At 40.4% G+C, this 24137-nt stretch overlaps 1 protein-coding gene across 6 annotated transcripts in view; it reads left to right on the forward strand.

Annotated features, from left to right (window-relative positions):
• Positions 1-23591, forward strand: part of CEP63 (centrosomal protein 63) — a 56654-nt gene extending 33063 nt beyond the window's left edge. For 4 of the 6 annotated variants that reach the window (XM_021707686.1, XM_008048381.2, XM_008048382.2 and 1 more), the window contains 10 exons: positions 1765-1878; positions 8454-8687; positions 8975-9114; positions 10247-10384; positions 11702-11816; positions 12727-12924; positions 15473-15559; positions 19543-19748; positions 20564-20843; positions 23089-23247. In XM_021707686.1, coding sequence (XP_021563361.1) covers positions 1765-1878; positions 8454-8687; positions 8975-9114; positions 10247-10384; positions 11702-11816; positions 12727-12924; positions 15473-15559; positions 19543-19748; positions 20564-20843; positions 23089-23247 — 1671 coding nt within the window. Of the gene's footprint in view, positions 1-1764; positions 1879-8453; positions 8688-8974; positions 9115-10246; positions 10385-11701; positions 11817-12726; positions 12925-15472; positions 15560-19542; positions 19749-20563; positions 20844-23088 lie in introns of all 6 variants that reach the window. The other 2 variants (XM_008048378.1, XM_008048383.2) reach the window with 2 other exon arrangements.
• Positions 23592-24137: the final 546 nt, after the last annotated feature.

Consider the following 24137-nt stretch of genomic DNA (forward strand, 5'->3'; position numbering starts at 1 on the left):
GGCTTTCAGAAAAGCCACAATTCCTTCCTCTTTCTCCTGTCTTTCTATTTCCTATCTATTAAGAAAGCCACTCTTTCTTAATATCCTTTGTTCCCCAACCTTTTGACATGGGATACCCTAGGATGGTGTCCTTGAAACTCTCTTTTTTTTTCCATCTATGCTTACTCCTTTGGGGGTCTCATTCAGTTTTGTAGCTTTAACACTGGATACATTGATAAGTCCCAAATGGCTGTCTCTAGCCATGACCTTGCCCTTTTATTACAGAATACCTTTCAACTGCCTATTTTCTGTCTCCACTCTAATATCGAAAACTGTATCACCCTTAACATGCCCAAAATAAAGCTCCCGACCCTCTTCCTCGTCTCTCCAGAATCAATTCCTGTTTCAGTTGACAGCAACTCCGTGCCTCGGTTTTCTCGAGCGAAAACCTCAGAGGCAACCTTGGCTTCTCTTTACTCAGCACAACAGCCAGAATGGTTCTGTTACAGTGTAAGTTCGATGATGTCACCCCCTGTACAAAACCCTTCCAGCAACTTCTCTCCCGAGCTGGAGCTAGCCTCATGACTTACACGTCTCACTTCCAGCTAGCTCTCCGACCATGTCACCTCCTGCTTCCCATTTCACTCCCTCTGTTCCAGCCACATCAGCAACCTCGCTCACCCTTAAACACAGCAGGTTCCTCTCACTTCAAGGCGGTTCCCTCTGCCCAGAACATTGGAGCTTCACCCCCATCTCCCTAGGTGTTGACAGAAACTTTTTTGTACCCGATCTGGCCATCTTTTTTAAACATTGCAACCCCAACTCTGAGCACTCCATGCTCTACTTTCTCCAAACACAGGTTCCTGTCTAATGTGCAGTACAGTGAGGGAGGTATCTCGTGCCCTCCAGTGGAGCGGGATGAGAACTGTTGTTTGTGTTGATGGTAGCGTATCCCCAACACCTAGAGCAGCATCTGGCATGTATGGTTGAGTGAATGAATGTGAGTGAAAATCACAAATCTGGTGAACAACAGTTTTCCTAAGGAGGCTCAGCTTTCTGGAGTAGTTCTGAAGACAGTGATAGAAAGATTGAATTTCCTTTCTCTTTGATTTGCTGCATGTTCGTAAATATCGCGATTATTTTCTTGATCATGCAGTTTGAAGTTACTGTCGATCCATCATTAATTTTGAACTATGTGGGTTACAAATATCTGTTAAAATTTAGTACAGATTGTCCTTGTTATTCAAGCCTTTGCAGTTCTTCTGTTGAGATAGTAAAAATTTAGATAGCAAAAGACACGGCATTATCTGCCTCTGCTTGGTTCCTGAGTTTTAGACACTGAGAAGTAAGATCTGGGATACAAAGGAACTCATCTGAAAATTTATTTTTATCTCTTCAATTCCTGGGTCTGGATATCTGTAATCATATTTTGGAATCTCAGCACCAATTTTCTGAAAAATCACTAGAAAATTATAACAGCCCTTAGGTGGCAGCAAATCTGTGACAATCACCTGGAATCCAATATTGAGCATCTGTGCTTTATACTCTTCACCATTAGGGTGTTAAATTTAGAAAGACAGATATCCAGAGGCACAGCACAGTATGTGAGGAATTCGGTGTTACTTGACAGTTCTATCAGCTATGAGTGAGTAATGGGACTCCTGCTGTGGAGAAAGGCAGGAGTGTACCCAGGGACCCAGGAGAAATGGAAGGAAAAGTGAGTCTGGGAAGTCGTGGCTGTGAGGAGACGCCCTTAGAAGTTAAGCACCTTCATTGCCTCCTCAGGAATTTCGCCAGAAATCGCTGGACTGGGAGAAGCAGCGCTTGATTTATCAGCAACAGGTATCGTCTCTGGAGGCACAAAGGAAGGCTCTGGCCGAACAATCTGACATAATTCAGGTAGGCGCAAGACATTTTAAAATAATGAGAGGCAGATAGGCTTTGATTACATTTGAGCTTCCTAGTGCAGCTTCCTGGACCGTTCACCCGCTTCCGCTTCTTGCTGCTAACCCTGCCCTCTCCCATCTAGTGAGCCTCCAGGAGTGTCCTCTCCCACACGTGGACGTTCCTCCTCCATGGCTCCCTCCCTGACACACTCGCGACTCGCTGCTCTGTTCACGCACCTGCCTGCGGCTTTGCTGGCTTTCCTCCTCACTGACTGGCTCACTCTGTCATGGTTGGCTTACTCAGCTCACTCTTGACTCGCATCCGTGTTTGTGCTCCTAGTCTTGCTCTCCAGAGCTTTCTCTCCCTCCTGTCTTTTTCTTGCCGATCCTTCCCTGTTCCTCTGTGTGTCTCCTCTTCCGCATCTTTCTGTCTCTGCCGTTGGGTCTCTTGGCTCTGCGTTGCATGCCTCGCTCGAGTCTGCGGTCACTGGGGTGCCTTGGCCGGATGCCTCAGCCAGGCGCTTCAGTTAGCCTGGCTGTATGGAGACAGATATGGAGAGATTCCCATGGCCTTGGTGCACATACTAACTGAAAGTAGTGTCTTTGGGGTGATGGAAGCACTCTTTTAGAACACTAGTTAGAAACTTCTCTTTTATGGCTTAGCAAAAGCAAAAAGTAGGCACCTAATTTAGGAATATATCTTCTTAGAACATATTTAGCCCATTTGTCTTTCAGTTAGAGTCAAGAACGAAAAGGAAAATGAACATATTTGTAATCATCTATTCTTACTAGACACTGTCCCAGTGCTGCTTCTAGATGCTGTGTACATAGGTTATCTGTTTGGCATTGTGATCATCTGGCAGGGTTTGTCGTTATCTCAGCTTTATAGAATGAAGGGACGAATGGATAAGTTAAGAGAGCTAAAGGGAAGGTTTTTTTTTTTAATTGCATTTATTTGCTGCTTAAATTCTCAATAATGCATTGACGTTTTGTTCATCTCCCTGAAATGTCAGCTGCCTGACAAACTGCAGATAGCGGCTCTACTTGGAGTGACTCCATTTGACGTGGCGAGAGTCCACAGAAACCCCAAGGAAGAAAATTGTGCTCTAAGCTGCAGCAAACCATGCAGCCAGAACAGAAAAATGAAATCCTGAGATGTCTAGACTAGGGTTTTTGGACTTGAGTGCCACAGCAATATACCAACCTAATAGCTATAAGATATTTTAGATTCTAATTGTAGCCGTCAGACTCACAAAAAAAAGCAAATTGAGTTTTAATTTTTACTGTTCCCAATTACGTATACATGGAGTGTTATTATTGACTGTAGATCCTTTTTTAAAAAATTACTGTTATCCTATTTCAAACTACTGTTGTGATTATTGACTCTACATAATTAAAACTTCATTGTTAGTGAAAATGAGATTTTTGTTAACCATGATTCAGCTAGGGCTAGAATAAAAAGCCATTAAAGAGCCAACATTTGTTTTCCCTACTGTGGATGTTGGAATTATTTTTCTGATAGTTTTGTTTAAACTAAAACTGCCTGATTGTTACTTATAAATGTTTTTCTCTTTCTCCCTTGGCAAACTGAACAAAATGTCTCTGATTCATAATGTACCTGTGCAGAATGATCATCCTTCTTTTAAACATCTAAATAAACTTCCTGTATACCCGTCACCCTGGCATTAATAGTTACCATCATCTTGCCAATTTTTTTTCATTGTGGTAAAAAACACATAACAAAACTTTCCGCCTTAACTATTTTTAAGTGTACCGTACATTAATGTTAACCCTATGTATGTTGTTGGATAGTGACTCTCTAGAATTTTCTCACCTTATGAGACTGAAACTCTATACCCTTCCCTACTTTTTTTTTGGTCTGGAATTTTGCAATACAAATCTCAGACATCATCTTATTTCTCAACAAGTAAGGACTTCAAAAAGATGAATTATAATATATCAGTGTCATATTAATAGAATAAATAAAGACTTCTTAAAATAATTTAATATCCAGTCTGTTCAAATTTTCCCAGTTTTCTAAAAAAAATACTATCCTTTTATAGTTGGATGTTTCAGTCAGAATCCAAAGTTGACATACTGCATTTGGTTGATATATGGGGTCACCACTGATCAATAACAGTAGAGAATCTGAGATACTGGCTATATGGATATTAACACCCTCCCTTAAAAAATCTTGACATAGATTTTTTTCTTATATGTTTTTAACATCTGAAGGTGGACTTCAGAAACAACTTCTCTTTGAATCATATTTGCTTGAGTTTTTTCTTTTAGTCGGCTAATAAAAATACATAATACATGATCATTTTAGAAAAATGAGAGCATGTAGATAACATGAGAATGAAATAAAATTACTCAAAATTCCACCCTTTAAAGATTTATCATGATTAACATTTTGGTGTAATTTCTTCTGACTTCTTCTGTGCTCATGTACAGTGTACATTACACTTACGTATGTTTGATAGGAAGAAAACATGTACACCGTATGGAGAGGGGTAGTGGCAAACGTTAAAAAAATATCAAGAATAAGCAGTGCTGATAATTTTTGAGACAAGTGGTGAATATAGGGGTTCCTCTTTTTAGTCTCTCTATATTTGTCTATGTTTAAGATTTTCCATGAAGCATAATTTAGAAGTGTACAGAGTGCTTACTATATGACAGGCACCGTGCTAAGGACTTTGTCATATGGTATTTGATTCAGTTTTCACAACTTCAGAAACTTTTCTTTTTAAATGTACCATATCCACAGATGTGCAGTCGTAATGATTGCATAGACATCTGCTCTGTCAATCACTGACTGTGTCATAATTCGTGTAACCAGTCCCTTACTGTAGAACATTCAGTTTTTTGCTTTTTAGTCTTGTAAATAGTTCTGGGATGAATATCTGTATTTAAACATTGGGCAGTATTTGCCCATTTATTTTCTTAGGAAATGGCCCTAGAAGAGGATTTGCTGCCTCAGAGTACGTTATTAAAGATTTTAATATATATTGACAAAGTTTTCTCCAAAGGTGGATTGATACTTTCTCCAGCAGTGTGTGACAGTGTTCGATTTCCTCATACTTTATCGACATTGGGCACTATTATCTCTTTTGAATTTCCTCACATTTAGGCTTGTCTTTGCTAGTCTTACATGTGAAAAAAAAATTATATCTGATCATTTGTTTTAATATACATCTCTTTCTTATAACTGAGGTTGAGTATTTTTTTCATTGATTTACGGCTGTTTTCATTCTTTTGTAAATTGTGTCCTTATTTTTCTTTTAGGATGTTTTATTTTACTGTTTTGAAAGAGCTCTTCAGCTGGGCTCGGTGGCTCAGCCAGTAATCCCGCGCCTTTGGGAGGCTGAGGTGAGTGGATTGCCTGAGCCCGCGGGTTCGAGACCCGCCTGGGCAGTGAGACCTCATCTCTACAATAAATCAAAAAATCAGCTGGGAGTGGTAGCGCGTGCCTGTAATTCCGGCAACTCGGAAGGCTGAGCCGGAAGGATCGCCAGAGCCCAGCAGGTGAGGCTGCGGTGGCCGGGAGCGGCCACTGCACTCCAGTCTGGGTGACCGAGTGAGACTCCAACTCAAAAAAAAAAAAGAAAGCTCTTCATATGACAAGCATGCAGTATAAACCTTTTTCTATTATATTGCAGTTGTGTGTGTTTACCCAGTTTACCTTAATTTTGCCGTGTAGTTCTTACGGAAAGACAATTGTTTTATGAACAATTGCTTAGAAGTGCTTACATCCTATCAACTTTTTAGGGTTTCTTTCTTGATGGCATATTATAAAGACTTACCTAAGCCAAGATTTCTTCTAAAGCTTTATAATTTCTTTTTTGTATAGTTTATCTGCAGATTTTTTGGCATGAAGTATTTGATGGGGATCTAAAGTTTTGTTTCAAGTGATTATATCCATATGATGTCTTTATAAGTACTCTTGCATTTTGAGGATTTGACAGAATGATTCTGTAAGTCATGGAATGATAAATGAATACTAGCCAACATTTTTAAAAGGGAGAATAATGGGGGATATTTGTTCTATCAAATATTAAAATGTATTTTATTAAAAAGTACAGTTGTTAAGTGGTATGTTATTAGACGCAGTGGCAGAAGGATGGTTATACAACATAGGAAAAGGATAATTATAAATAAACAGTCTAAAACGCAAGGTAATTTCTCTTTAAAAGACAAAGAATCACCTGCTGCTTTTCCCCCTTGCCTAGATAATACAGTTGTGTAAAGGAAGCACTCGCGAAAATCTTAGAGAACATTTCAAAAAAATTGAAATATTAAGCCAACAGAAAGTGTAAAATATGTAGCTGATAAACGGTGTGTGAGAAAACTAGAGGTTGCATTATATATGTTTTCCTTGTGAAAAATTGAGATGAGCTATAAGATATTGTTCAAGCTAATTTTAAATCCACTGCTCAATTATGTGTGTGTGTATGTTTGTAAGTATATATGTTTTATTTTTAAAAGCATCATTTTCCCATCACAAACTGTGAAGAAAAGATGATCCTAACTCAAATATTAATCTCTTGTCTTGGTATAGTTATCAGAGTTAGTTGAATTGGCTCAGCCCCACTGTTTAAAAGCGTACAGTGGCATGGACACACAGTGATAAGAGCATCTGCCTGCAAGCTCTATTGTGAACAACCCCTGCAAGCTGCTGCCTGGTAGAAATGCCACAAGGTTGTGGCCCGCACTGACGTATTCGGAGTTGACATTGATGGGGAGCTTGGTGAGGGATCGATGCCCGCAGTGGGATCCTTTGGAACATAAAAGAGCCCTGTTGCTTTATTTTTTAGTTTTTATTTTTTTTATTTTTATTTTTTTGAGTTGGAGTCTCACTCTGTCACACAGACTGGAGTGCAATGGCCGCTCCCGGCCACCGCAGCCTCGACCTGCTGGGCTCCAGCGATCCTTCCGCCTCAGCCTTCAAGTAGCTGGAACTACAACTGGGCTCCAGCCCTTTCTCCTTCTCACCCTCACCCACTCTCTCCTTCCCACCCTCACCCACTCTCTGCATTTAGTTATTCTGCTCAGGATTCTGTATAAGGTTTTATTTGGGAAAAAAGCTTACATTGTGTGTAAAAGTTTGGAGACAATTGTATGCCTTGGATTTATTCCAGTGAATCTAAACCTGTGTTGATGCTCTTCTTTCATACTGTTTAGAGACCTGGTTTAAAAAAATTGGCTCTTTACGCTGAAATCTTGATTTTTAATTTGCAAACACTGTTTGTCTTTTTCTTCACTTCTCTCTGGCTACCCTCTCTCTGGCCTATGGGCAGTTTTTATCATGTTTTGTGTGGCCACAGTATATAGTACACGATTTTAGCCTTATACTGTATACAATAAAATCTTTAAATCTGCAGCAGATAGATTTAGTTTATTTCTAAAATAAAGTTGTGTGCCTTTGCCTTTAGAAATATTTAGAATAAAGGAAGTTTACCTCCACAGATAATTTATGGCCAACTTCAGTGTGTAGATGAAGTAGCAATGTGAATGCTCTATTAAAACGTGAAAACTAGAAAGTTGGAAGCTAAAAACCAAGACAGTTGAAACGTGGAGCCTAAAATTAGGAACTATGTACTGCGGGTCTACGAGACATTTGCCAAGTTGGTTTTAGTTGTATGTATCTCAATAAATACATTGAAAGAAACTAATTTGAGATATGCTATATTTGGTTTAATCTTTTAACTCAGGAAATGTTCAAGAACTAATGACAGAACCAATGTCTTCTCCCTTTGTAAGCACCTTTCTCTTCAGTAAACAAAATTCCACAATTTCTCCCACCTGTCTTTATTAAATTTAATAGCCAATTTGAATAATCTGAATATGAGTATTTGTTATGTGTCTGAAAATATAGTTAAAACAATAATTACATGCAACATACTATGGGTGGGGACAGCAAAATTTGACAAGCTTCATGATTTTTAAAATTCTAATTTCTGAACTTCCGTCACAAATAGAATAATGCACTATATCCTATGTTTTAAATAGAAGGTAACTCAAGTTTTCCCATGTTGATGGCTCATGGTTACAGTTGAATTTCTGAATAAGTAGGTAGAAGGGGATGCAGCTATCTTTTTAGTAGGTGGGCAGCATCTCTTCTCCCCAGGGGTTCCTTTATCTTTCAATTCTTTCTTTACCCCTCTCAACATGTATTACATATATATATATATATTTTGAGTTGGATTCTCACTCTGTAGCCCAGACTGGAGTGCAGTGGCCACTCCTGGCCACTGCAGCCTCGACCTGCTGGGCTCTGGTGATCCTTCCACCTCAGCCTTCCAAGTAGCTGGATTTATAGGTGCGCGCTACCACGCCCAGTTAATTTTTAATTTATTGTAGAGATGCGGTCTCGCCAAGTTGCCCAGGCGGGTCTTGAACCCACAGGCTCAGGCAGTCCACTCACCTCAGCCTCCCAAAGTGTAGGATTACTGGCTGAGCCACTGAGTCCTACTTACATATATTTTAATGTTTTTATGGAAATAATACCCAGTGTCATTTTGGTCTTATTTATTCATTGATTATTCTAAAGAATAACCATTTCCCTGTTGATAATCTATGTGTTTCTAGGCTCAGCTCACCAATCGGAAACAGAAATTAGAATCTGTAGAGCTTTCCAGCCAATCAGAAATTCAGCACCTGAGCAGTAAGCTGGAGCGGGCCAACGACACCATCTGTGCCAATGAGTTGGAAATAGAGCGCCTCACCATGAGAGTCAATGACTTGCTTGGAACCAATATGGCTGTTTTGCAGGAGCAGCGGCAAAAAGAAGAAAAATTAAGGGATTCTGAAAAACTATTAGAGGTGTGTTTTACAGTTAACATAATTGGGTGAAATGGAGAGAGAATAATTAACATGGAACTAGGTTCCAAAATCTATGGCTTCTTCTTTATCTAGCTGATGTAAGATACTGATAGCTTTGTTAATATTGTGATTTTTATATAAATTACAGTTTAACTTCCTGGCTTCCTTTTTTCATGAAATAGAAAGATTGTAACAGTATCTGACTATTTTTCTGAGATTTTGCAGGTGATCCAGGAAGAAAAGACAGAACTGAAGGGAAATTGTAGTAATAGCTGACTTTTTTGCAGGCTCTGCAGGAAGAAAAGAGAGAATTGAAGGCAACTCTTCAGTCTCAAGAAAATCTCATCTGTGAGGCAAGAATCCAAAAGGAGACGCTACAAGAAAAATTAAAGACAACCGACAGTCAGCACACAGGAGAAGCCATGAGGTGTATTTAATCTCCAGTGTTATGCAGCTTAGCCATTGGTGGTTTGGCATTAAGCATGAGTTTTAATATGGTACATTCATAATTGTATGCTGGATCCTATTGTGAGTTTTCTTAATTAGTTTTAATTTGCGAGTTAGATTTTTTTATACTGCTACTAAATTTTGTGTGGCTGGTTTTCTTCTGCCTCCAATTTGGGTCTCTGTTAAGGCTGTGATGTTTAGAAAGTTAGAAACCCCAGGGTCTGTTTTTACCCTTGGTGAAACTCCAGGTATAAAGAGAATTGTTTTCCGTGTCTCCTGGAAGGCCTCTCTTTCTTGGTGAAATAGGTCATAATTAGTAGCTGCTTATCTTTAATAACAGCTAGCCATTGAGCTAGCCTTTTTAAAAAACATTTCTCAAGTCAATTTTTTTAATAAGAATTATTGCTATGGGAAGGTTATAGTAGAAAGTAATAGAATGAGCTGTGCTCCCTTTTCTTGATTTAAATCTGATGTACATTTTTATTCTTGCCAGAACGCTCCTGTAACTTTTCGTTTCTTTGGCTCAAAGTGTCAAGTGTCAATGAAGTGATTTTACCATTTTGTCTTTTTTTTTTTTTTTTTTTTTGAGTTGGAGTCTCACTCTGTCGCCCAGACTGGAGTGCAGTGGCCGCTCCCGGCCACCGCAGCCTCGACTTGCTGGGCTCTGGCGGTCCTTCCGCTTCAGCTTTCCAAGTAGCTGGAACTACAGGCGTGAGCTGCCACAACCGGCTAATTTTTTGATGTGTTGTAGAGATAAGGTCTCGCCAATTTGCCCAGGTGGGTCTCGAACCCGGGCTCAGGTAATTCACTCACCTTGGCCTCCTGAAGTGCGGGATTATAAGCTAAGCCACCGAGCCCCATTTTGTCTTTTTCCTTGGAAAATCAGACCAAATCACTGTTAAGAAAGGAGTAAATTGCTGTTCACTTTTTTGAGAAGCAGCATGTCTTGACTCTTCTCTCTTCCTGTGTTCTTTTTATAAGACAGGAGTCAAAATGAAGAGTTCCAGAGAGTTTAATTACCAGAAGGCGGTTGGGAAATATAAGCCAGTTGTTCATTGTTTTTGTTTGCTAAGATCAAAGGCCTTTAACAGTCATCCTATATCCTTCCATAGGCCATGGGAGGAGTCTCCGGCAGAAAGGAAGTGCCCCTCTCAAGGGCAGGGGGACCTGGACACTGTGCTCTCCCAGCTGAATTTTACCCATGCTAGTGAAGAACTTCTGCAAGCAGAGGTGACTCGTCTTGAAGGCAGGTAGATAATTACATGCACACTGTAAAACTTCAAGTTGTTAAAATGAATTTTGGGTCATCATACTGATGATGTTTAGTCTTAGTGAAAAAATAAGACTTTTTTTTCTGGCGTCCTAATGGCCTAGCTTCTTATTTCACTGAGGAAACAGAAACAATTAAAGGGAAACTTCTTAATCTGTCAACCGTGAAATCTCTTGCAGTCTGCCCACACCTCTGCTCATGACCTGTTACTGTGGTTGGTGCTTCTAAGACCAACCCCTCCACTTGCATCCTGTGTCTGTAGTTATTTCCCTTCTCTTCTACGTCATCAAGTTCTTCCTCTTGGCTGCATCATTTCCACTGGCATAAAATATGCTGTAATATCTTGCGTCTTGGAAAAAAAATGAAACCCTCCTTAAATTTGTACCCTTAAATAGCTGAGACCACAGTTCTCTGCTTTCCTTCAAAACCAGATTCTTTAAAAGAATTGTCTATACTGTCTGTCTCTGTTCTCCACTTTTTACTTGTTCAGCACTCCTTCATGTAGGCCTTCCTCTGTACCACCTCACTGCAACTGTTCTTAGAGGGGGTCACAGTGGACACGTGTTTCTCCTCCTTTTGGTTCTGCAGTGCTGTTGATATTAACTTGGGTGTAACTTGAATCCTGACTCATGCTATAATCATATAATCATAGCTAGCCAATCATAGCCAGTATCATTGTCATACTTAGAATTTTTTGTTTGTTTGTCATACCTCTAAACTTTTTGTCTGGGAAGTTTTTGGCTTTGTGTTTTAAACATGAGTCATGACTGTTTGTACACTAATGTTTTCTGTGTGTAAAAGAGACGTTCATGGACTATGAGCTTAGGCAAACAACAACAAAAAAGTTGTCATTCTATACTATTTAGATTATCTTTAAGTAATACATTTTTTACTTTTATATTTACTTCTGTTTCCAGAAACTACTAAGTATTTTTTTAGTTTTCTCTGCCTATTATCCACATCCACACGCCTATATTTTGTTTTATTCTTTTTGGAATACTTAAGATGGTTTTTGTTGTCATTATCGAGATATATGTGTACCCTTTCTTTCGAATAAAATGAGGCTTATTATTATTTTTGACAATATACATTTTTATCATAAGATTTTTATTGATTGGGCTTTTCCTTTTTAATAATCTTTTAAATATAATCTTTTAAATGGGTGAGGTAATGTTTATAATATTGGCAGGATTTTTTTTTTTTTTTTACATCAAGAAGGTAAATTAGATAGTCCAAATTGTAGGTTTCAGGGGTTTTTTGTTTGTTTTAAATATGGGATCTTATTTTTGTCATATAGTTTGGAATCTGTGAGTGCAACATGTAAACAGCTGAGCCAAGAACTAATGGAAAAATATGAAGAATTGAAGAAGATGGAGGGACATAACAATGAGTACAGGACAGAGATTAAGAAGGTAAAAATCTGCATGCCTGGAATATTGACATTGTGTGTTTTTTGACTGAGCTGTGGTTTGGGAGAAGATAGAGGTCATTTTTAATGAGGGAAAAATGTAGTCCAAAGGACCACTTGCTATTCAGGGGTGGAAGAGCACCTGGAATGTGCTCATAGAAAGTGCCCTATTTCTGTGGCATCTGTCAGGATGCCAAATAAATATTTTCAAGATAATTGAAGCCTGTGCCCTTTGAACTCTACAACTTTAAGCATGTTTTGATGAACAGCTTTCTAAGAGGTAGCACTTTATTGCTTGCAAAAAGTTATGAACTATCATTTAATATTTTCTCATTGACTAAAGATGGGTATGGTTATATGGTTTTTCCTGTGCTGTGATGTAGTTAATATCCTTAGTGGCTATTGAGGTATGCAGAACTGCTTTTATTTGCGTTAATGAGCCCTTCTTGTTCTTTATGTTGATTTATATGTTTTTTTATTTATTTGATATTCTTTCTAGCCCCTTTCTTTTCCTTGTCATTCTCTTTTTTGCTGAATATCGTCTGTGAACCAGAAAACCACATAAGCAAATTTTTAGAGTCGCAGCCGAAAAGAGAATAAGGTCCTGGGTGCTGTCCTCTGAGTGTGTGCCTGGACTTGGATTCTCGTCCTCAGGGTTTCAGCGACCCACCTCTCTGTTTTGTGATATCAAGAACCTGTTTTCAGACGTGATAAATGATTGCAGGTGTAACCACCTGGCCTTCAGTGCAGACATGCAATTGGGTAAATTGTTAATTTTCTGTAGATTTAATCTAGGAAAATTTAGTATCTTGGAGTAAGGTAAGCTTTACCTTATTTGATTAGCTATTAAGGTATTTTTCTGTCTAAATACTTTCCCTTAACTTTTTGGTGCTTTCCTTTCTGTTTCTTTATAGTTGAAAGAACAGATCTTACAGGCCGAACAGAGTTACAGTTCTGCATTAGAAGGGATGAAGATGGAAATCTCCCGTCTGACTCGGGAGTTGCATCAGCGAGATGTCACCATCGCTTCCGCCAAAGGCTCTTCCTCAGACATGGAGAAGCAACTCAAGGCAGAGATGCAAAAGGCAGAAGAAAAAGCAGTGGAGCATAAGGTGAAGCCCAAACAAAAACTCTTACTTGAAGTTTGTTTTGAAGATGGAGTTTATTAAAGACTTAATTTCCATAAGATTTAATTCTGTAAATTTGTACCTGCTTAGTTGTCTGCTTTGAGTTGAGGTAATGCTGGTTAACCAAGTGGTCTGGGGAGGATTGGCAAGTTGAGAGTCGACACAGACGAGTAAAGTGACTGTGTCAGTGATATGTGAGGAGAACCCAGTGGCCAAATCTAGACCGCCAGGAGCCCGGATCTAGACTGCTTGCTGCAGAAGCCTTCTAGAGCAGGGGTCCCCAACTCGGTGCCAGTCTGTGGCCTGTTAGAAACTGGAGCACACAGCAGGAGGTGAGCAGTGGGCAAGTGAGCGAAGCTTCATCTGTTATTACAGCCGCTCCCCATGGCCTACATTACTGCCTGAGCTCTGTCTCCTGTCAGATCAGCAGCAGCATTAGATTCTTACAGAAGTGTGAACCCTATTAAGAACTGCACATGTGAGGGTTCTAGAGAATCCCATACCTGATGATCTGAACTGGAGCTCAGGTAGTGATGCTAGCACTGGGGAGCGACTGCAAATACAGATTAACATTAGCAGTGAGGTTTGACTGCACCAAGACCATACCAAAACTCTGTCAGTGAGTGGCAAGTCAGTTAATGGACTTCCATTGTACAGCTGCCATCTGGTGGCAGGCTTTAAGTCAGAATCCAGCACTTATTTTAGTCCACGCGTGATCCGTCCAATATCTAATTTACCACTTCCACCATGCCTCTTGTTTTTTTGTAGTGAATTGTAGTTCTTTTATTCTATGTTACAATGTAATAATAATGGAAATAAAGTGCACAGTAAATGTTATGCACGGGAATCATCCCCAAACCACCCCCCTTGCCCCTCCTGCCCTAATCTGTGGAAGAATTGTCTCCATGAAGCTGGTCCCTGATGCCCAAAAGGTTGGGGACTGCTGTTTTAGAGAGGGTGTGATGACTAAGTTAGGAGTTAAGGGATTGCATAGGAAAGAGCTGAGGGAGGGGGAGGTAAGATTTCAGCAAAGGAAAAATGCACGCAGTGGTCTCTGCGAGAGTAGAGTGGTGGGGTGAGACTGGAAAGTGGGGACACGCTCCTGAGGGGCCTGCCGGCCACATGAGGGGATCTAGTGTGGCCTTGAGGTCATCAGGGAATGGCCTTGGGCAAGAGTCCAGGTCCTGATGCTCCCTGAATGGAGAATAAGCGAGGGTGCTGGGTGCGTCATAGGATGGGCCCAAGCAATGGGCAAGAGGGACAGGGGGATGCATGAATTCCGGCGGTGGTGCTGGTGAAACAGGCAGGACTTGGTGTTTGATTGGCAGGACCAGCAGGGTGGGCAGAGTTCAGGAAAGACGCCACTCAGGACTGAAGTTTGGGCAGCTGATGGGAAGTGATGCTCTTCAATGAAACAGAGAAACAGAGAAAAATTTGGGGGAGGACGATGAATTTGTGTGAAAGGTACACAGAAGAGGGAAGCTGGTGGACATCGGCTTGGCACATTTAGTTGTAGGTCAAGGCTGGCCTTTTGTGTAGAAATATCTAGTTGTCAGCTCACAGAAGGCTTGAAGTTCAAGATTAAAATCAGGGTTAGGCATTTAGCTGTGGGAGTTCTTGCTTGAAGCTGGCATTTGAAACCTCCGGGAGGCTGAGATTGTGACGACAAAGTAGAGAGTATGAAGAGCAGCTACTTGAACCAGACGTAGGAGACTCCTCATTTAGGGTAAAAAGGTGTTGGAATGAAGCTTTAACAAAGCAGCAGTGAGGAAGGAATCCAGATAGCTTTTGCCAAGCCAAGCAAGTAGGAGCCCAGGCATATTTTCAGGTAGGAATGGTTAAGCAGAAAGGCTAAGGAGAATGAGAACTGAAAATAAGCTTTTATTTTATGAAGGAAGTACAATTCCATGTGACGTTGCAGGTAGAAGCCGAATTGGAGGAGGCTGACACAGGAGAGCAGATTGAGATTTTTACCAGTGACCTGAAGCTTCACTGCTCCTGCTTCACCTGACTTGTTAACTTAGAATGATGCTTTAGGCCGGGTGCTGACTCACTCCTATAATCCCAGCACTTTGGGAAGCCAAGGTGGGAGAACTACTTGAGAGCAGGAGTTCAAGACCAAACTAGGCAACATAGTGAGCTTGTCTCTACAAAAAAGCAATATATTACCTGGACATGGTGGCACACACCTGTAGTCCCAGGTATTTGGGAGGCTGAGGTGGAAAGATCACCTGAGCTCAGGAGGTCAAGGCTGTGGTAAGCCATGATCATGCCCCTGCATTCCACCCTAGGCCACAGAGTGAGACACCAACTTAAAATATATATATATATATTTTAATCACATGCATGTTAATTCACCTTAGTAATACCTTAAAAAAATCTTTTTAGAGAATACATATTTATTTATATATATGTTTATATGTGAATGAAGATATAACTTAACCTAATGAAAATTACCATGTGGAAAAATTTTGTAAGATGCATCTGATTTATTTGTTATATTTATTTATATTTTCTGCTTTTCCTTTTTTAGGAGATTTTGGATCAGCTAGAGGCACTTAGATTAGAAAATCGTCGTCTTTCTGAAATGGTGATGAAATTGGAATTGGGTTTGCATGAGGTATATAAATAAAAACTTAAGTTTTTCTACTATCCAGCCCTTTAAAAAAGCCACGTTGTAAATATTGATATTACAAGGAGTTAAGATCAAACTAGATCCTTTTGCAGACATTTTCTCGAACAAAATGAAGTCAAAGTAATGATGGAAGTGAACAAAATGACTCTCCACTCCAGCAGTAGGAAGATATTTTTAATATTAATATAACATAATACGTATAGTCTATGTTCTTAGTGGGGACAATGTGTATAAAGGACTTAGCACGTACAGTTACTGGCACTTAGTAAGTATGCAGTGAATACTAGAAGCTGGTATTATTGTGATTATTATGTTCAAAATATCTTTTTATAAAGCATATTGCCTTTTAAATAATTTAGTTTTATTATCTTTCTACAAGATATAATTCACTTAATGAAATATTTTTGAATCTTCTGTGTTCAATGAATTTTAGTAGGTGCTATCATGAACACAAGGATGGATAAGATAGAATTCTTGCCTTTAAAAGGTTAGTCTAGTAAGGAGGACAAGAAAGGCATACACGCTTCTCTGCAACCAGAGAGAACTTGATTCGTCAACAGTGAGTTATAAGCAGTGTGGATGCCCTTTTAACTATTTACAAAATTCTTATAATTTGCAAAATGGCTCATCTGTTCTGACCCATCTTTTCTTGGTGTAAGTTGACTGACTGAAGAGTATGTAAGTGCTTTTTTTCTGCATTTCCCAAGAATCTCTTCTTCCAAAAAGATGTATTTGCTCTCAAGTAGTTTTAATACCTCAATTCTGGATTGTGGAGGCTGGGGTGGAAGAACATGCAAAGCTAGAAGAATACTTTGTTCTGAAAACGTAAGGGACTATTTTTATAATATTTTGGCAGGGGAAGATTCTCTAAGCATCATCATAAATCCATAACAGATGTTAACAGCATAAAAATGGAAAATATCTGGATGGCAGAAGACCCCACTCAAAAAGACTAATAGATAGGGAGAAAACAATCTATAAATAGACAAGAGGTTAATATGAAATATCCACATATAAGAATTCCCCACACAGATAATAAGGAAAAGCTAATCCGGTAGTAAAATGGGCAAAGGACATGAATGGATAACTCATAGAATTATTACAAATATCCACTAAACAAAGCTATTCAACCTTCGAATAATCGAAACAAAATAGATATTCTTTTACTAGTTGGCTTGATAATGCCTTTAAAAACTAAAATGTAGCCAGTGTTAGCAAGGATGTAGGCAAGAGACTCTCATGCACTGTTAATAAGAAAGTGAATTGATATGTCCTTTCTAGAGTACATTTAGCAATATCCGTAAAATGTATAAGTACATATAGCCTCTAAACTCTTGGTCATGTGCATTTTTGATTTTGATAGTCACTGCTGAGTTGTTCTTCAGGATGGTCTTATCAGGTTACATTCCCAAAGGATCCATTCTGTGGGAACAAATGGTCATTGCAGTGCTGTTTGCAATATACAGTATTTGGAAATAAACTATATGTTTATTTAAGTTGTTGATTTGTTATACAATGAAATATGCTGCCATTTAAGATGGCAGATGAAAACATTCTTTTTTTTTTGAGTCAAAGTCTCAGTTACATCCATGACTACAATAGCCTCAACCTGCTGGGCTCAGGTGATTGACCCACATCAACCTTCCAAGTAGCTGGAACTACAGGCGTGCACCACCATGCCCGGCTAATTTTTTGGTTTATTATAGAGATGAGGACTTGCCAAATTGCCCAGGCTGGTCTTGAACCCCTGGGCTCAGACAATCCTCTCACCTCTGCCTCCCAAAGTGCTAGGATTACAGACATGAACCACCATGTCTGGCCTGAAAACATTCATCTAATCTTGCTCTTTCCCCAAATTCCTCTAAAACTATAATTAAAGGGTTTTTTTAAAAGTACAAATCCACAAAGATGGGAAAAATAAGAGGAGACAATACCTAAACATTTTATTTTATTTTTTTTTTATTTATTTATTTTTGAGTTGGAGTCTCACTCGGTCGCCCAGACTGGAGTGCAGTGGCTGCTCCCGGCCACCGCAGCCTCGCCTGCTGGGCTCCGGTGGTCCTTCCACCTCAGGCTTCTGAGTAGCCGGAATTACAGGCATACTCTACCATGAACGGCTGATTTTTTGATTTATTGTAGAGATGAAGTCTCGCTGCCCAGGCAGGTCTCAAACCTGCGGGCTCAGGCAGTCCACTCACCTCAGCCTCCCAAATGTGTGGGATTACAGGCTGAGCCACCGAGCCCGGCAATACCTAAACATTTTAAAAGGGAGAAGATGGACAGATGGATGGATGGATAGATGGGTGGATGAGGGGGTGTGAGGGGTTGAGTGGATGGATGGGTGGGTGGATGGTAAGTAACCTTCTATGCCCTGATAAAGCCACTACTAAACTAGTAGTGGAGAAACCTAAGAACTGATTTATACCACAGAATCCTTTAAAGGCTCAGAATTCAGCAATACTTGATTGAGAGACGTATCTTATGTAGTGATTACCTGTTCATATTGAAGAATTGAGAACTCTTAGGGGAGTTTAAACCAGGCTATGACCAGAGATTCTGCTCAGCTTAATTTCTCCTGAAATCTTCATCTAATAGTAGTAATACTGTTCTTTCTTGACACAGAAGTGTGCTTGCTGCTCAGCTTGTATATTACCTTTCACATTTAGATTTGTCTGTAATTATTAATGAAATAATTTTGATAGATTTTTAAAAGAGACTTAATCGAGGCAAGCATTTTTTTTTTTTAAAAAGTGTGTTTAATAACATCAGACATCAAACTCTGGGGAAAACCCTGTCAGCTGTTTAAGCTTCCTCTGGTTTTGAAGTTGTATACAGCATGAGCACCTTGTACACATTATTAAGAATAATTATTGGAAAGTGCCCTTTGGCATTTTATCACCTAAGAAGGTGGAATTATGTTTACAAATGAATGTTTGAGTTAAGTATTTTAATAAGTTATCTAATTATATTAATTATGAAAGCAATAACACTGATAAAATAAATTATTTACTGTATTTTAAAAGCTGACAGTAGCTTCAGTTTAACTCATATGTCCTGCAGATGTTCTTCTCTGAGGTTTTATTTGATATTGAATGCTTACTGAAAGATGAACTCATTGTCACCATTGGTACCCAGATAGCTTACAGGTATATTTTAAACTTCATGTTTTTAGGAAAATTATATTTGCCAGCTATTCTTGACCAGCTTACTTTCAGAAGTTTTTTTTTTTTCTTTTAACAGAAAAATCTGAGCCAACCATTGTATTAAACTCCAAAGATTGCCATAACTTTGCAGAACACTAATTAAAATATTTTGTCATTAGAAAAAAAATCACTCAGCTGCCGTTTTTTTCATGTAGTTTCATGTACCAGGAAACACTTGGAATGGAAGAGCAATACAACTAACACAACTTATGGCCACAGAACTAAGACCAGGCCAGGACGGGAATTCCACCATGTGCCTGAGTTCTGCTTTAGCATGTCTAAATTTGCGTATAGGAATAGGTGCAAAGTTGTAGAAGAGTGTTTGAGATCACTTACTTAAAAGTCATTCCTGACAGCCAGAAGTTCCTCTGAGAACCTCCTGCTCAACCTCCTTTCTCTGATTTGGGTCTCACTTCCTTCCACAGGGGTCTGGGGTCGTCTGGTCCTCTCCTTCCCGCAGGAGGCCTTGGCTGCTGTTTTCTGTCTTTCTCCATCCTGGCTCCCTCCTTCTTCCAGGCCCTCGGAAACTCCTTGGCACATAAGGAAGCCAACTGCATGTCTAACTTTCCCTTGCCGTTTACTCTAAGCAGCAGAACCTTTTTCTCTGTTAATCTTAGGAGACAAAAACAAATCTTCACCTTTTCCAAAGTAAAGCCGTAGATTAACTACTTACAACTAAAAGACATTGAACTTGTCAAGCAGCAGTATCAGACATCACAAGTATCCGTGTATAAATTTAGTGACTCTAGTATTCTTTTTTGTTAGGCAAAAGAGATTTCACTAGCAGACCTCCAGGAGAATTATATTGAGGCATTAAATAAACTAGTGTCTGAAAATCAACAACTGCAGAAAGATTTGATGAATACTAAATCTCAGCTGGAGATTTCCACTCAGATGTGCAAAAAGCAAAATGACAGGATCTTTAAACCAACACACAGCAGAACAGCTGAGTTCAAGGATACAGAGTTCAAGTAAAATTTCTTAAAAGTCTATTTAAAATGTGCATGGATGTAATATAATTCTCATTTCTTTGAGAATGATTTCTGACTTACAAAAATTAAATCTTCATCTAAGGACTCTGTTTAATTCAGAAGTGTCATGTACATGAGTAGAAGCTATCATCAGGTTAAAGAATTGAGGGGGGACGTGTCTGGCATTTTCATTAAGTCTTTCGTTTTGTACACTCTGGGTGTCGGTCTAAACAACATCTTTATTCCCCTGAGCCTTTTTATGCTGACTCCCACCTTTCCAACCTCACTTGCCCCATAAGAAGTAGAGTTTATCTCTTAATAAAAAGCCTCTTTTCTATTTTGGGTCAATGAAGTGTAGGCTGTTACCATAAGAAGTAAGCGTTCAGTGTCAGGCCATATCCCGTATGTCTTAGGTGTTCTCCAGCCAGAAGCCTGTGAAACCTGTGCTGACACCCTGCCCCACCCTCGTGTCCACTCCTGCTCCCACCCAGTCCCTGGTGAAGTTAGGTAGCTTCTTATGGGCACAGTACTTCCCCTGTCTAGGCGCTGACCACACTGGGCTGCCTTGGCAGCATGCCTGTCTCCCCTGCCATATTGTAAATGTGTGAGGGCAGGGGCTTGGCAGCGGGGATGGGACATTTAGGGCCTGACTGCGTGAAAGAATGCTTGGTCTTAGTGGGCTGCTCATTTCGTAAATTGCAGCCTTGTTAGTTAGCCTGTTGTTTATTTTTAAGTGAACTTCCTACAACATTTCTGTTGGAAAGAGAACAGATGCTACAATTTTTTGTTTGTTTTGTCTTCTAACCTATATCCAGGCCAGCCCATGGCCAGCACAGACGTGATGGAATGAAGACCGAGTCCTGCAAAACAGGTCTTCATTCTCCGAGAGGCCAAGCGTCAGAGAGTGTAGACCCCGTGCGCAGGGTCCTAAGCCCTGTGAGTCCTCAGCTCAGCCCTCGCAGCTCCACCATCTCTTTGCCTTCCTACTTTCTGTGTGGAACTCACTCTCTGCCTTCAGAGCTAGATAAAGATGAAGCCAGTCTTTCTGACTCGGTGTCTGAGACTGTGAATGACCAGGAAGAATTTATGTCCTTGGTATGGAAACTCTCTCATCCTACTAGTTTGGTTTTTAGTTTGATCTTATTTGTACTTTAAGAGTGAAGAGGATGGTGCTTCTTTGCTTGCTTTTTTCTCTATCATAAGTATCCTTCTTATTCTCATGCATTTCTGTTTTACGGGTTTGCTTAGAAAGACACAGTCAGTCGAGATTACTTTTCAAAATACATTCCAATTCTGAAACAGAATGCAAGTTGTAGGTAAATAGAACGAAAAATTATCTCTAGCCTTAATTGGAAATTTTCTTCCTGCCTTTTTCAGACAGGCTCAGTTTTACCTGGAATGTTTGGGTCAAGGAGTGCCTCTGTGCCAGGACAGCCCCCAGGCACAGGCAGAGAAGAAGGAAAGGGGAGCTGTTGGGGAGGGAAGGGCAATGAAGGTACAAGTCAGTATTTTTGCCTACAAGGCCATGGGAAAGTTTGCTTTTAGTTTAAGTCTCCACTTAGAGGTGCATCTAAAATTTTTAATGAAAACCCTGAAAACTAACTTTCTTCCCAAGTTTAATGGCAGATTTTTTGGGGGCACCAGAACCTTTACTGACCTGACCTGATGTTATAATATGTTTAGACTATATCGCACTTAATGCGAGTGTCCGTGCATTTTGCTCAGAAATATCAGTGTTTGATAATGGGATGTTACCTCCAACTCTGCCATTGTGATACGGTTGGTCTTCTTTATTCATGGATTCTGTACTGGCAAAGTCTCCCATTCCTTGAGCTTTATTTGCAACTCCCAAGTCAGTATGTGCGGCTTTCCACTGTCCTGCGTGGCCATACACAGAGCAGTGAAAAGTTTGTCGCTGGCTTGAGCGTTTCCAGCCAAGGTCAGGCTTCTTGCTCAGTGCTCATACGAGGTGACCAGAGGGTGGAGGTCATGGAGCAGTCCGTGTCACACACAAAGCTCTGCGCCAGCCAGACGGGGTCTGAATCCCAGCACCAGCACTGCTTCTGAACCTCGTGTCTCTTTTGCAAAATAAAGAAGACGTCTGTCAGGGTGGGTTGTTTCTGGGATTTGGGATTATTCTCTGTGCGAGGGAGTGTATATGTTGTGTGTACTTCCCCTGGGGCCAGTAATTCTGTATTTGGCAAATCGGGGTTCTGGGTGACTTGGCGAACATACCTACTGCCAATAGGTACTGACTGCATATAGCGTGTGTCCTGTAATACTCTTCTAAATTGGAATTCTGAAACATCACTGACCCCAAGGTTTTTGGACAAGGGACGGTGGATTGAAATTTTGGAGGGAGAAAAAAATGATTTTAGCAGCCGTTTAATTTATTTTTGTTTAATTTTTCTGTGCTTTAAAATGAAAACGACATAGTTAGACTTTTAAAGTGAGTTTGAAGTAATAGACATTAGCTGTATTCTCTCCTGGAGTATAGAAGGCTACGGGGGAGGGGGGGAACCCAAAACACCCAGAATTATCTTTTGGAGGGCAGACTCCTTGTAGTACACTTGGAATTTGTTCCTCCCGATCAAACAGTAAACGAAAGGTTTTTTCTGAAAGTTTTTTCTGGAAGATCTGCAGAAGAGATATCCGGAGTTGTGGCAGACAGGTGACTGGTTCTTCCACCATGAGAATGCACTTGCCCACACCACACTGAGTGCTCAGCAGCACTTTTTAACCAAAAGCAGCATGGCCCCCGTCCTTCACCTTCCCAATTCACCTGATCTCACCGCGAGTGGCTCTTTTGTTTCCCTGGATGAAAAGAGTCCTCAAAGGGAAACATTTTGCTGATGTGGAAGAGGTGAAACCAAAAATGGCAGAAGCAGTAGAAAGCATCCAAATGGACGAGTTCAGAAACTGTATTGAGCAGTGGAGAAAGCATCTCAATAGGTGTATTGCATCAAATGAGAGTATTTTGAAGGTGATTGAACTTTAAACATGTGGGAATAAACACACAATTTTTGGAAGTAAGTTCTGGTTTCTCTGGGTCCCCCTTGCATGTGTCTAAATTGAGATGCTCTTCAGACCAATAACTAACATATTTATATGGCACTTTATGTTGATACAACTTGGGTCAGAAGGGGAGGAGTCTGTAAATTTTCACAGAACTTACTGATTGTTTTATTTTACTTCTCTTGTCATTAGAATGAAAATGAAAAAGATCCCTTCGGGGATAAAAAGTCACCTTCAATATTGCTAGCTAGAAAATATGAACAGTGTGCCTTCGAAATGCAGCATTCTGCTTACGTACACATGTCAAAATGTGCTTCTCTTCCAGTGCTCCTTGCCTGTGTCTCCCCTTGGCTCAATAGCTACCAGGTTTTTGGAAGAGGAGGAGCTGCGATCTCATCACATTCTAGAGCGCCTGGATGCCCACATCGAAGAACTAAAAAGAGAGAGCGAAAAGACGGTGAGACAATTCACAACCCTCAAGTAGGCTCTTGAAAAATCAGACTTGGACAAAAAAATAACGTCAGAGAGCTGCGTCACTGGAAGTAGCAGCTCTTTAAAAACAGAAACATAGAAAGTTATGAGGATGCTGCACACTCAAGCAGTGGTGGAAACATCTGACACAGATGCTTCTTTCTCTCAGGCATTCTCACCACACTGGTTTGTTTAAAGGGCTTCTTCCAGCAGTAACTTGTAAGAATAAACCACTTTGCTAGACTTTTTTCTCATATGAATATTTATTGCCATAACAATATTTTATCTTGCCGACTTTAATGTGAATAGCTGTGTACTAATTAAAATAAAGAGTTTATGGTGCATGTTGAAAATAAAGTAAGTACGGGCACTTCCTTTAAGGGAAATATGTGGTGGAAGCATGGGTATAAGGGCCAAGCTGGTCTGGACCGATAGACTGGTTTTTCCATGTGCCAGCCAGCGGGGCAGTGCAGACAGGGAACCTTGCTGAAGAAGTTTGGCACAGAGCTTTCTCCTGCTCAGAACTCAAGGAGAAGAGGACGTCGGGCAGGGAGAGGCTGGCTTCAGAGTGTGGCACCCAGGAACTTCCAGTGGAACTGAATGTTCCACATCTGCCCTGCTGAGCCCAGGTTCAGCTAGGAGATGGATCTGGGTGACGACTTGCCAGAGGCATCTGAGACTCTGGGAGCTGATGAGATCCACCAGGGAGGGCATGGAGAGACAAGGCGCAGATGGGGCCTGGGCCAGAATGATGCCCGCATTTGAGGATCACAGGCAATAGCGCCAGCAAGGGAACCAGGACCTGCCATTAGAGACGGGAAGGTGAGGTACGTGCGTTTTGGCACAGAGGCGTGGCTCCTGTGGTTCTTTCATTGGTGGGTCTTTCCCATTAGCATGCAAGCA

This window comes from Carlito syrichta, unplaced genomic scaffold, assembly GCF_000164805.1.
Source record: "Carlito syrichta isolate Samal-C Ts95f unplaced genomic scaffold, Tarsius_syrichta-2.0.1 Scaffold123386, whole genome shotgun sequence".
NCBI classification, from domain to species: domain Eukaryota; kingdom Metazoa; phylum Chordata; class Mammalia; order Primates; family Tarsiidae; genus Carlito; species Carlito syrichta.